Source organism: Haemorhous mexicanus, chromosome 1, assembly GCF_027477595.1.
Source record: "Haemorhous mexicanus isolate bHaeMex1 chromosome 1, bHaeMex1.pri, whole genome shotgun sequence".
Lineage (NCBI taxonomy): Eukaryota > Metazoa > Chordata > Aves > Passeriformes > Fringillidae > Haemorhous > Haemorhous mexicanus.
The window spans coordinates 90,803,721-90,817,380 of record NC_082341.1 but is presented as its reverse complement, the minus strand read 5'-3'; the positions used below and the strand labels follow the sequence as shown (position 1 = coordinate 90,817,380).

Here is a 13,660-nt window from a genome sequence, read left to right as displayed (position 1 = left end):
TACTGGGTTAAGAAAAACACACAATCTGATGCTTAGTTTTTTCATATCCTTCAATTATCTTCTGGAATGATAACTACTTTAAAAAAAAAAGGTATTATTATTATTATCTGGTTAACTTAAGATCAGTAGGCTCAATTAACTAATGCCTAAGGAGTTAAGCTGTCCACAAATAATTAAGTGAAATAGTTTAATATTAAAAGGAAAAATAGCTTTTTTACAGCAGCAAAAGCCCCTTCCTTTCTTTCTTGAATTTCACAATAAGTGCCTTTACAGTACTTACAGGTGAAGCATGGGCAAGTGGACCAAAAAATTTATCCAAAGTATATAAATATCTCACATTGTCCTTAGCTTCATTGGCAGCAATTGTTATCCTACGATCCTGAATGGATGAGAAAAAAAGAATGGAATAGAATTAGTACTGTGAAAATTTTCTGAACAGGTTCTTTCTCTTTTACAGCACACAAGGCTATGATTAAATCTTGCAAACACTTTGCCACAAAAGTGCTTTCAAATACGCTATTTATTTGTCACATGAGAAATAACTGCTTCTACATGCAAAAATTGGTAAGATCTTCCAAAGTCAGCAACATCTTGGATGTGGTTTACAGGAAGTCCTTACTTATACCTCCAAAGCTTTTTCCTTCTCATGGATCCAACTTAGATTTTTGAATGGTTTCAGCACAGGAATCATTTTACAGAACTCAGACAAGATCCCTGAAATGTTACCACAGTGCTTCCCAATGTTATTTAATAAACACTTGTGAGGGACAAGGAGTTCACAACTAATGCCTTATGTTCATGTCAGTGGAACTATTCACCATGTAGAGGGCTAGTTCATAGGAAGAAAGAAATGCAGTTCATCATCCTCGGCTTGTACTGGCTCTCTACAGACACTTTCTTTTATCCAAATTCTATTTATCATAAAAGTCTGCAAATATGGTAATCACAAAATCAAAATCTTTGCCTGCTCTATTCTTAAAACAATAGAATACTTTCTTAAGCAATAGAAGACTGGGGGTGGGGGTGTCTCATTGACTGTATATGATCTACAGCTTATTTTCTGGCTTGCCCACAATTGTGCCTGGTAAGTTTATATTACAGGTATCCACTTATATGAAGGAGTAGTTATGTCACTGGAAGTCTGCTCTCAACAATTCTAAAAGCATTATGAAGGCCTTTCAGACTTTTACAGCTGGCCTGCACAGGGTTCAGCTTGCCAGAGACAGAAAAATGTTGTACTGCTGTGCTGTTTTACTTTTGCACAAACTTTTTCATTTATAACATTACTAAAAGACACATTACAAAAGCACTGACTTCTTTTCAAGTTATCTATTTAATTTCAGGATCACTGATGCTATATGTTCCAACAAATGGATAATAAACCACAGTGTAAAACCAGCATAAACACTCAAAGCTATTTCTATTTTTAGCATTGTGTTCAGTTCTCTATATATTACAAATACAGTACTGTAATAATTTAAAATTCTAATTAGAAAGTAGTAATTACCAGTTCCTTCCACTGTTGTAATGTCTTTGATCTTGCTGCCTGAAGAATACTTATAATTTTCTTTACTCTTGAACTCTTGATCTCATCTAAAAGGCTTTGAAGAAAGAAACATACTTAGTACTGTCTCTCTGGAATAAAAATTTACACTTATTTTTTTTAAATCTTTTTTTTTAAGACGCTGTAAGAAATAATGCAGGAATTTCACCTGTTAAATGATGACATTCTTGACTTCCAGTGTTCCAGCTCTGCAGATGGACCAACATCATCAGCTTCTCTTCTAATTTGTTCACTCTCCACTAAAACTTGTTGAATCTGTTTGGTCCAAATCATGACCACTTCTTCAAGTTTCTCAGTGACCTCTCTGTTAGTGCCTTTAAAATCATAGAATTGGACAGTTTTATAAGCATTAAGAAATAAATACAGAAATTTAAACTACAGAAAATAAGTGCTCTTGCCAGACATAATCTGAGACTATGTAAACTCTGTATATTTGAATCACCAATCAGCAGGAAAATATTAAGACTGTAACAACAGGATGCACACAGATAATACTTTGTGTCTACCTACTCTGTTACTATTGCATATCCTTTACAATGGAAACAGTTAGAAATACAGTGAGTTAATAAGAAATGGTAGAAATCTATTGTTGAAAGAGACATAACTACTCTGTTTCTTACAAAAACATATATGTAAATAAGTAATTTTTTTTATAAATACAGGTGGTTTTAGTCACAGAGTCTGCCAACATTGGATAGGATTTTCTCAGTATCAAAGAAAGTGAATAGTACACACACTAGTATATGGATTCACTCAGCAACTATTAGGCTAGTAAACTGGGAAGGATTCAGACAACTGCTTGCATGATATATCATGCAACTACCTAATTCTTTAAGATCTGTGAACTAAAGTATGGGCAAATGATTGATGGTCTTATAATTAATCACAAACCTGGCAAGAGTAAGCAGAAAAATGTAAACAGCTCAGGGAAAATTAATTAATTCTTCAAAGTAAATTTTTACTTATAATATTAATTTTATAAACAGCATCATTTTGTTTGCTTTGGTGTTGGAATTACTCACCTGCAGTTATGTAGTCAGATGGGTTCTGTAAGTTTCTGACATAAACATCAATATCCATTTTTGTGAGCTGAATTTTATCTTCTATATTCTGTCTAGATGATGACAAAGTACCCACAAATTTATCCACTGCATACAGAAACTCTTGTATCTGGCTGTTCTTCAAGCCTTCTTTCGCAGCTCCCCAGTTCTGATTATTTTGATTTATGCAAAAACCAAAAAAGTGAGGGTCATGCTTTCTTTTTTTTTTACCACAAAAGGTATTTTTTATTAGAAAACTATTTCTTATTCATGGCAGTGTATAAAGATTTATCAACATAACCTTTAAAATATACTCATCGATACTTTAAAGCGTGCATTGATTTAATTACTTGGTAAGACAAGAAGAAACAGACAAGCAAGAGGCTCAAAGAAATAAAAGTGTCTGACTTCACTCTGACTTGACTCTGAAGTCAGTTGTCACTGATTTTGCACTGGATTGTATTTTGTTTAGTTTTATTTTTCTCCTTCTGAACAGAGAAAACAGACTCTAGAGTCCCTTTCTGCTCCTGGGGAGAGAAAATGACAGTGTATGGTGGCAGCATACAAGACCATCATTCTCAGCGGACAGTGAGCTTCTTTCTACTTGCCAGCTCTGAACATGTGCTTCCAGAGGCACCTGAACAAACTGATGCTTTACAAGTGCCACAGAAGGAGGACAACTCAGAGAAGCTGGATATTCTGAATATAAAACTGTTCATGCTGTCCATGCTCCAGAATAAAGTCATGGACTGATCACTTGTGCTGCCAAGACTTGACACTTCTTACAATCCAGGTTTTATCTAGTTTTCATAAAGTCAGCGCAGCTTTAACTTGATATGCTTGCTGTGTTATATTCACCCTTGTCATAATAATTAAAGCTGGCACTATTGCTAGAAAATAAACAGTAGATACATGAATTTCAAACATTTGTATATGTACAAATTGCATTACTCTCATTTAAGCTTATATTAGACCTTTATCTTCTTATATCCTCTGTTCTAGGTCCAACAGATGCACAAACAGAATTGCAGCAGCCACATGCCTTACTTGCATGTGTTCTTGAGAAAAAAAAGACTGATTGTTTGATTACCTGTTGGGATTTCAGTGCCGGTATCATGATCTGGGACAAGAAGAATTCCAGGCCCTGAAGGATATTTCCATTAGTACAGTCAAACATGCCAAAATTCACCTCCTTTGGGAAGAAACAAAAATTAGCACAATGTATGTCGACTTCTGTAGCATTACACTGTTTGAGTGAAATTTAGATACATGGCAGACACATTCACAATCCATAGCTATGTAACATGAGCATCTCTGACAGTCAGAAAAGGCTGTTACAGTACTTTTTTGTACACAACAAACCACGAGAGGCTGGGAAACCTTATGTTAGTTTCAAAACTTATCTCTATTTTAAAAGTCTAAAAGAGTTTAAGTGCAGCATTTCAATAATTAAGGCTCATTACTTAAAATATTTCACTTTAGGTCATTATTCCCTATTGTCATTAAAATTTATATTTTAATGACTAATTAATAATGACTTTTATTAATTAGAATCTTGGGGTTTAATAATACCGCAGTAGCTAATTTATAAATCATGAGAATTTCACTTTATCACAAATGCTTACACTTATGAAAAAGAACTTCTTCTAATGATACAAGTAGACATTTTCATGAAAGCATTTCCTTTTTTTTCTGACTCCAAGTGCATGAATAAAGGTCTGAGAAAATATGAACATGTGAATACTGCATGAGTTTGCTCTCACCTGAGAGACATTTGATGCAGTTATAACTTCATCTGATGTTCTTAGGAAAAATGCACAAGTTCCTGTAAAGTCCTGAAAATAGGACCAAATGCATACAGTTAAAAAGAATACAAGTATACAATATTTTACTTAAAAATTTACCTACCCTAAAAATGTGCTGGAAAAAACCTGTAAAAAATCAATTACTAAAAGAGATAGTGAAACTGTTTGCAGTATATTTGAAAATCTGTCCTTCTCAAATTAAATACTGTTTTGTCCCTGGCACAAGAATGCCAAAAATGCCCTTTTGCACAGACTGGTTCAGTGTTGTACCTCCACTAAGAAAATGCAGTTCAGGGAGAGCTTGTGAGCTAGGCTATTTCTTGTTATTGTAGTTGAAAGAGGCTTATTTTGTTTATTCGTCCATTAAATCTAATAACAAAACTAATAAAAACTCAACTGCATCAAATTTGAAAATCCATTCTAGTTGGTCCAATTGGCGGAGGAATGAAACTCACTTTTCCCCTGAAAACCAGAAAGAATTCTTCTGCTATGTCTTTTCTAGCCTTACAATGTTAACATAAGCTCTTTGGGGCTGACAAGAAACAACAACAATAACAACGAAAATGAAAACCAAAGCATCACCAGGCCATATTCAAAGACCATTGTAAATGCGGAGCCAATTTTCCCCAAAAGAGATGGAAAAAGTCAAAATTAATCAAAAATATTATTGACGACTCTGAATATGCTGTTGACTAATGCTTAGATATTACAGGGAGGAGGTTATTATAAGAATTTGAATGGAAGAAAGGATTTATTAAAGGTATTTTTTGAGTAATGTGCAGTGTTATTATATGAAATGGCATAGAAAACCACTGAAGAACTGCACTTTTAAACTAGAAGTGCACAAGCCCTGGAAAACACTTAACATGCCGTCATTAAAAAATTGTTAGGATCTGCAATTTTTTAACCAGGATTTATTTGACCTGCTCTCCTCTCAGATAGTGAAATCACTGCTTCTTTATTGATGAAGGCCAACCTCCGCTCAAGAAATGCTGGGAGACCCTGCATTATAAGAACTTAAATATCTATCCAAGGATTACAAAAATTGTATAACACTGCAGAACTGTTAAGCCTTTTCAATACTTTACTTTTTAAATGTCATCTAAAGATTTTTTTCAACCATACCTCTGTGGAACCCATGGTAATAAATAAATTCTTCTGAGGCAAATTGTTTGTTGACCCATCTGGCCTCAATGATGCATTCGACTTTTGCTAGCAATTAAAATACAAATAAAAGGTTAATAAAGTAAAAACTATATCATACAAATACTTCCTTCATTTCAATATTTGAATTATAACTAAGTCCATTTTGATTCAGTTTGTAATTCCCAGATAGAAATCATGAGGTTTGCATTCTCTGGAGAATAAGCTTTGCCTGTATACAGTTTCACAAACGCATTATTTCAGGAAAACAACAACAACAACAAAAAACAAAAACAAGAAGGGGGAAATGTCTCAGAAAAGAAAACAAAATTAAATCTGAAGTGATTCCTACTGAAACTTCCTCTATGAAAACAAACTGAATGTCTCACAGAAACAATCATATGCATGGCCTGCAAAGTCAAAATGTAATTGTGAATGGGACTCTCAAGCAATGCCATCAGCTAGATTTTGTCAACAATGCAAAGAAATTTATCTTTCGGCCCATTTCTTTAACCAGACATCACAGAAAAACTTCCTCTCAGGGAAGCCTTGCTGCCACTGGTCCCTCTCCACTGACACGTATCTTTAACCTCTTCTCTTTGAAGCAACAATAAAGCCTAAACCTAATAAAGATCGGCTTCCCTCTAAATATTTGTCATGTATCTTGGAAAATAACCTATTGAAACTTGGAAGAATGTGACAGAAAAAGATGTGGGACAAGCTTGCAGGTATATTTATCTTTAAAGTTGAGGAGAGCCTTCTTTCTAGGAAGTCAAGTGTTCAGCTCCTACTAGACTCAACATGAGATGTGTGATATACAGGGGTGGCTCCTCACTTCCACCCCAAACCAGCATCTGCTGACCCCTGCAGGTGGTTTCAAGTGAACATCATGCATCTAAGATGGTGAAAAAGAGAGATGGAGAGATGAGCAGCAGCAAAGAAAGGATCTTTGATAAATCTTGGTAAGGTCATGCCTACTAGTCAGGCCAATAGTCTGCCCTGCTCAGTATTTTGTTTCCATGAACAACAGGGCAAGAACATCTAATACTGCCTTGAATAAACTCCAATTCTCCAATGTGCTTGAAATCAAATTGTTGACATAACAGTCAAATTAGTGAGATCTCTTCACTCATCAGAATGTGGTGGAAGATGTTAGAGATGGCATTTATACTTTCCATGAGAAACACTTTTTTGCTATGCTGCTTCTGAATCAGAACTCTCACAATTTTTTTTTAAATGGTTAAAAGGGTCAAAATAAAACAAAATTAAATGCAGCAATGAAACGTTTCATTTAACCCAGGCTAGACATTTATTCCTGATTTGTCAGTTAAGTAAAATAATGTCAAGATTTTTAGTTTCATCTTGATTTAAGTCAGAGAACAAGACATTCATCCCAGAAATGTGCATGCCTAGTCCCAGTGTAACAAAAAACTGATTAAACTGTTTTGACAGCAGAGCTCATTCTGTGCTTTGCAAAATCTCTAAGCAATCCCAGTAACACTGAAAAGTTCTTTTAATTTATCTAGGTTATAATGATTCTGTAATTCATTCTGCATTTAACTGATGATCAAGAGTTATCAGTGAGGAGTTTTTCTCTTCAACGAGCCCAAAATACCACCACAGGGTGAATTAGCTTTCTCTACCATGGCTCCTCACTGGCACAGTCTGAAAGGACTGATGAAGGACTTCTGCAGTTCTGGAAGCCCACAAGAGTTAGACAATGCCAAGGTCACTTGGCACCTTCTGATATCACATACTCAGTGGCAGCTGAACAAATTATTTGTCTTTATGCAGAGGCTTCTTCTCAAAACTTAAAGGGTGAAAAATACAACTTAGGGACCGCAACTGCCTTATTTCTAGTCACAGTTTTCCAAACTTGTCTTCTGCAGAATGGGACAGATCTGAACATGATGCCACCTTAATTTAGAAGGAGTTTGCATAATTTTTCACCCTCTTGAATGAGTGCTTTATCAATAGTGGAGTTGGTGCAGTTCAAACCAAAAAAAAATAAACTGGTTCTTATACAGACAGCTCCCCCATTCCTATAACACTTATGCTAGCTAATCTAGTATTTTAAACTCTGGATACCATGAACACTTTGTCTCAATTATCTTTATCACTTTTGAAATCTGAATTTTTACTCTACTTGGCAATTTTAAAGTTTTCTTTTGTGAAAACAAGAACAGTGTCAAACTACACCACAAGGCATCCTGCAATTTCCATGTAAGCCAAGATGGAAGTATTTAAACAGTGAGATCCAAATTCTTTCCACACTGGCATAAATAGCAAAACAAAAGTTCCAATAAGATTTTTTGAATTCTGCAAGTCATGTGATTTATTTTTTTGAAAATGCAAATTGTTTTTGCAGAAGCAAGAATGGAAACATACCTGCAATACATCTTGGTAAAAGAAGAGCAACTTTTTAGGTCCACTAGGGGCAAAGAATTGTTCTATTAGTTGAAACTAAAAAAAAAATAAAAAAATTTAAAAAATACATACAATTGTAGATAATTGCGAGATAGCTTCAAATCACTGAAAATTTTGGAAATATTTCTTGTAATAACGATTTAATCAGTATTTACCTTGTCATCAGAAATAATAGTCTCCTCCACTTGCTGCTCACTCAAGTCTATCCCATCTGCCAATCTTGATATCAAATACCTGTGTCTTCCATCTATCTGAGCTCTTCTCTCCTCTTTGGTTTCTTTGGCTTGCTTGGCTAGTTCTTTTCTGCTTTCACTGGAAAGTACTTTACTTTTCTTAACAGTGGACTACAAAATAGAAGTTTGTTATAGAAAGATTATTTTTCCTCACCTAAAGATTTTATTTTATATTGTTAATCTTTAAGCTGGTTTCATAAACTACATATCAAGCAGGAACATTAAAAAATTACATGTAAGGAATGTACAGGGAAAAGAACTGTAATAACTAACTTGCTAGGCCAGAATTATTTCTCAGTATAAAGCTGCTATGAAAACTACATATCTAAAACTACAGGATGTCAGAACCAAATTTTGATCCATGCTAAGTTCACAATACAAATTTAGCACTATAACAGTTCTCATTCAAATCTCAGCTTTGTGAATCCAGGTTCCAAGCTTCTGCATGTCCATATTCCAGATTTGGGATCGATCTCTACACTGCCAGCATTTTAATATATAGTATCAAGTTATTACCCTAAAGGAAATAAATAAACCAAATCACTATAAAATCAGTCACCGCAGGAATAAATATACATTTGATGATTAATTTACAGATCATATAAAGGTAGCAGCACAATTATAAAGAGGGAGATTTATGTAAGAAAATAATTTTCAAAATCTTCCTGTCAGTGTGAACAAGACTGAAAACAGATATGGTGACTAACATTTTTAAGTCAGCAGAAAGTTTTCCGTATAGCTTCAGAAGATTAAGGATTTGGGTAAATAAGTAACCACACAGATCATTTCCCTCTACACACAGCTCCCACTGACATGAGTATCTGGGGTTTGTAAATGTCTGAAGTGTCTCTGTACCTTACAGTTTTTACTAGAGAGAAAAAAAAGATAAATTATATCACTTCCCAGTACTCTACACTAATTGGGATTGTAATTAATCAACCCTACTCTTGGATTAAAATACAAGAAAGCTGGCCAATTTGTACCTTTGCTTCCTACCATTTGGTATTACCACAGACTCTGAATGGATGTTTTTCACCTACTCTTTACCTGAACCTCTTAGACACCAGGAGACAGTGACAATATCTGAATACCTGTAGTTGTGGGTCAGTACCCTTTTGATATCTCTAAAAGCTAATTGTGATTCACCTCGTAGTTCCCAATTCAACTATGTCAGTCTTTTACCATCTCTGGTTTCCATGTCAACAACTGGATCTCTTTTTTTGCATATGCCTTCCCCAATGCAGTATGACCTTATTCAAGTATTCTCAAACAACATTCATTTTCATCATGGCAAAGGAAGGGTATTAACCAGTGGATGATAAAAAAAAATATGTCAAAGAATGCAAAATACAAGCAACATAAATTATGAGGACAGAAAGTCAGTACCCTAACACTGTAGACACTTTTAAGTGGTTCACTGTTTATTTTTCCTTGCAATTAACAGAGACTGGAGGAAATCAGCATGCTTCAATATTAGAAAAGCTTTTGTCAATGAAGACTTAAAGAAAAATCTGTATAGAAGAACATTTAGCAGACAAAAGGTAGCTGAGTCACCACCTGTTTTAGAACAAAAACACTTGCCGGAAGAACAGTAGTCAGAGATGATCCTGTGACAGCAGATCCTAGCTCACTGCTCCGTGTCTTCAGGTTCCCTCCATGTCTATGATACTTGCTTTCTGTCTCTAGTTAAAAGAAATTACAAGTTCTAATTATTCAAGTACAACAAATGCATTTAAAAGACCTGCAGTATTGTGTCTTCATATTTGCTAGCTAACATCTTCTCATACTGGGGAAAATGAGACCATTTTATTTCTCAAAAAATGATATTTACATCCCATCATTGGCAGCAAATAGGATCTCCAGTGGAGCATGCAGTAATGATTATGAGCAGCTCACCAAACTTCCTCGAATTACTGTTTAATCTATTTTATATAAATAATAAGATTGTGACTAAAACTTGAATTTTAATAGCACTGATTTACATATAAATTTTCTATCAAATTGTATCTCTTTTCACCTGATTAATATGCATTATATACAGGGTCATAGAATGGTTGGGATTGGAAGGGATACTGCTCAAGCTTACTTAAAGCCAGTTGTCCAGGCCAGTTTCCATATGGCTTTTGAGTATCTCCAAGGATGGAGACTCCATAACCTCCCTGGGCAATCTGCACCAGTGCTTGGTCACCTTCACAGTGTTTCCTGATGTTCAGAAAGAACCTCCTGTGCTTCAGTTTCCACCATTTATTGCCTCTGGTCCCATCACTGGACATCGTGGAGAACAGCTTGACTCTCTCTTCTGTACACCTCATCTTTACACGGTCCCTTCAGGTATTTACATGCATAGAGAAGATCCCATTCAGACCCAGCTCTTACCCTTTCTCTGTAGGAGAGGTGCTCTACTGCCTTCATCATTTTCATGGCCCTTCACTGGATTCTATCCAGTAAAACCATGTCTCTCTTGTACCTGGAAGCCTAAAACTGGACACCCTACTCCAGGTGAGGCCTCACCAGTATTGACTGGAGAGGATGGATCATCCCCCTTAACCTTCTGGCAATACTCCTTATCCATCCCATGGTATCATCAGCCCCCTTTGCCACAAGAGCCATTCTTGGCTCATGTTCAACTTGATGTCCACTGGGAATCTCAGGCTCTTTCCTGTCAATCTGTTTTCCAGCTGCTCAGCCCTCAGCTAGTATTGTTGCAAGGACTTGTTTATCCCCAGGTGCAGGAATTTTCTCCAGGCTCTCTAGGCTCCCCTGGATGGCAGCACAACCCTCTGATTCGTTGGCCAACCCTCCCTTTTATGTGTTATCAGCAACCTTGCTGAGGGTACCCTCTGCCCCATCATCCAGATCATTAATGAAGATGTTGAACAGGACTGTACCCCCAGAGTACACTGCTACCTTCTTTAGCCAGACTTTGTGCTGCTGATCAGCACCCTCAGAGCTTGTCAGTTCAATGTTTTCAATCCACATCACTTTCTGCTCTGACAGCCCACGCTTCCATAGCTTCTCTGTGAGGATATTGCAGGAGCAAAGGGGAAATTTACATTGTAACTGCTCTTCAGTGGTACTTTGTAACCCAGGAATGATCTGGCACAGAGAGCAAGAAGGTCCAGCGGCAGAAGGGGTTAACTGGCTGGAAGCAGGAAGGAATACCAGAGGCACAACAATCCCTTGTAAGGGAGTATAGTTTCCCTTGGTGGTAAGAAACAGCCACAGCTTTTTCTTGTAGCCATCCTGGAACACCTGGCTCAGAATCCACCCTTGGGCAGCAGAGTTGGTGCTGGGGGATGGACCCAAGGCTGGGCTGAGGTGCTCCATGCTGATGCTCAAAAGACTGGTGCTGGTGCAAGTGTATATAAGGAATTGCTTCAAGAAGCATCTTTTCAGATTTCCTGTAGAATCAGTTATGGTTTAAAGATTGTCCAAAGCATTGTTTATTTTTTTTTTTCTGTATTTCAGCACAAATGTGTAGCTAACCCACCTCAAGGGGAACAACAAAAAATTCTCAACAGGTGAAGGTCAAAAGCCTTACTGAAGAAAAGACAGACCATAGTCACTGCACTCCCCTCACCTACCAAACCAGTCATTTAATTTCAAAAGGAAATGAGGTGGTTCACACTTCTTCCCTTGCTAAATGCATACTGATTACTCCCAGTCACATTCTTGTCCTTCATGTGCCTGGAAACGGCATCCAGGATTAGCTGCTCTACCACCTTCCCAGGGACTGAGGTGAGGCCAACTAGCCTATAGTTCTCCTTTTCGCCCTTCTAACTTTCCTCCAGGCCTCACACCCCTCTCCCAGTTGCCATGAATATTTATTTATTCCGTACTATCTAGCATGATCCTCTTCCACAAGGTCAGTGACTTTGAACCAACTAATTTAATCTATTCCCTCTGGTAAAGTATTCCAGAAAAAAATACCATATTATGTGTCATAATGTAAAGTACACTATATTATGGACTACTACTCATTTAATTTTTTAAAAATGGTCTGAATCATGTTACTATGATTCAACAGTAAGAATTCTGCTATGGTGTCAGAGTTGCACTGTGGATGACTCTGAAGAGACATATATATATGTGTGTGTATATATATATATATATATGCATTTATTTATTTATATGTACATATTTATTTATAAAACTGAAAACTGCACATTCAGGACACACAGTCCCTACACTGGCAGATTCAGAATAGCACATACCCACCCAGTATATATAAACTTAAACACTCTACTTAATAATTGGTTTCTCATTTTCTTCCTGGATTTTTTCTTTCCCATAAAAAGCTGATATTAAGTACTTATTATTTTTTCCCTTACCTTTTTTTATAGCAATGAGGGGTGGACAGAGATCAATATGAGGTTTAGAAGAAAGTTGTGCTGCTCTCAGTTGCTCTGATTCCTGCTGTGCAGAGTGACCATGAGAGGAACTGGGCTCGTCTTGTCCCCACAACTCGGTTTCACCTCCCACAGTCTCCTCCATCTGCACCACCCCAGAAAAATCAACCTAAATCAACAATACAGAAAATGACTGCACAGCGTAACATTGTAATAAAGACACCTTCAGTATTTTTATGCCTGTTACAGCATCAATATGATAGACTAGCAAGGAAAGGGGGGAAAAATACCTCTACTTTCAGTCGGTGATTTAAAAAGAGAAGATCTAAGCGTTTTCGAAATTATAAAATCTTCTTTAGGGTGCCTGTTACCAGAACTTTATTTCTAATTGCAAAACTACAGTTTTTCTCCAGTCAGACTGCCGCAGGTGGGAACTCACGCGTTGGGGCACAGGTTAAACTCCTTGGGAAGCTCCTGCAGGCGCAGGTCCCGCCGAGAAGTGCAGGGCACCGAGATCCGGCTGCCGCACCTGCTGAATCCCAAGCAGGCTTTTACTCCTGCGGTCTCTCCTGGGCCCTTGGAGCGGCTGGCAGCTGCTATGGCAACCTCTACACAAACCCAGCGGGCAACCCAGCCCCCACCAGGCACCTCGCCTGGCCCCATTTCCCACTGGATTCAGCAAGCCGGTGCTCATTTCTTAACTACCTGTCTTTTAAAAAGCGAAAAAGTAGTTTTCTCTCACGTATAAATTAAACCTTGAGCACGCAGCTTCCCTGAGCCTCAGCGATTGTGAGGTGTCGAGCCAGGGGAGGTCGTGGTGAGAGCTGCATCCCGGCGGCCACAGCACGCTGCCGACACGTCCCGGGCTGCACGGCAGCGCCCTGGGCTCTGGGCAAGGTGTGAGGAGAGAGCCCCACCGCTGCCCGAGTGAGGAGCTGCCCTTCTCTGCCGCCCCTGGGCTCTGGGCAAGGCGTGAGGAGAGAGCCCCACCGCGGGCCGGATGAGGAGCTCCCCTTCTCCTCTGCCGCCCCTGGGCACTGGGCAAGGCGTGAGGAGAGAGCCCCACCGCGGGCCGAGTGAGGAGCTCCCCTTCTCTGCC

At 37.8% G+C, this 13,660-nt stretch overlaps 1 protein-coding gene across 1 annotated transcript in view; it reads right to left on the bottom strand.

The window, feature by feature from the left end:
• The window catches only part of LOC132332073 (dynein axonemal heavy chain 5-like), a 154,739-nt gene extending 141,629 nt beyond the window's left edge, over positions 1 to 13,110 (bottom strand). The window contains exons 1-11 of the mRNA XM_059856007.1: positions 12,544 to 13,110; positions 9,794 to 9,894; positions 8,135 to 8,323; positions 7,941 to 8,015; positions 5,535 to 5,621; positions 4,368 to 4,439; positions 3,695 to 3,796; positions 2,587 to 2,773; positions 1,713 to 1,878; positions 1,508 to 1,601; positions 281 to 379 (exon numbers count right to left, since the gene is read on the bottom strand). Of these exons, the coding sequence (XP_059711990.1) occupies positions 281 to 379; positions 1,508 to 1,601; positions 1,713 to 1,878; positions 2,587 to 2,773; positions 3,695 to 3,796; positions 4,368 to 4,439; positions 5,535 to 5,621; positions 7,941 to 8,015; positions 8,135 to 8,323; positions 9,794 to 9,894; positions 12,544 to 12,706 (1,335 nt within the window). The 5' untranslated portion in view covers positions 12,707 to 13,110. The remainder of the gene's footprint in view (positions 1 to 280; positions 380 to 1,507; positions 1,602 to 1,712; positions 1,879 to 2,586; positions 2,774 to 3,694; positions 3,797 to 4,367; positions 4,440 to 5,534; positions 5,622 to 7,940; positions 8,016 to 8,134; positions 8,324 to 9,793; positions 9,895 to 12,543) is intronic.
• Positions 13,111 to 13,660: the final 550 nt, after the last annotated feature.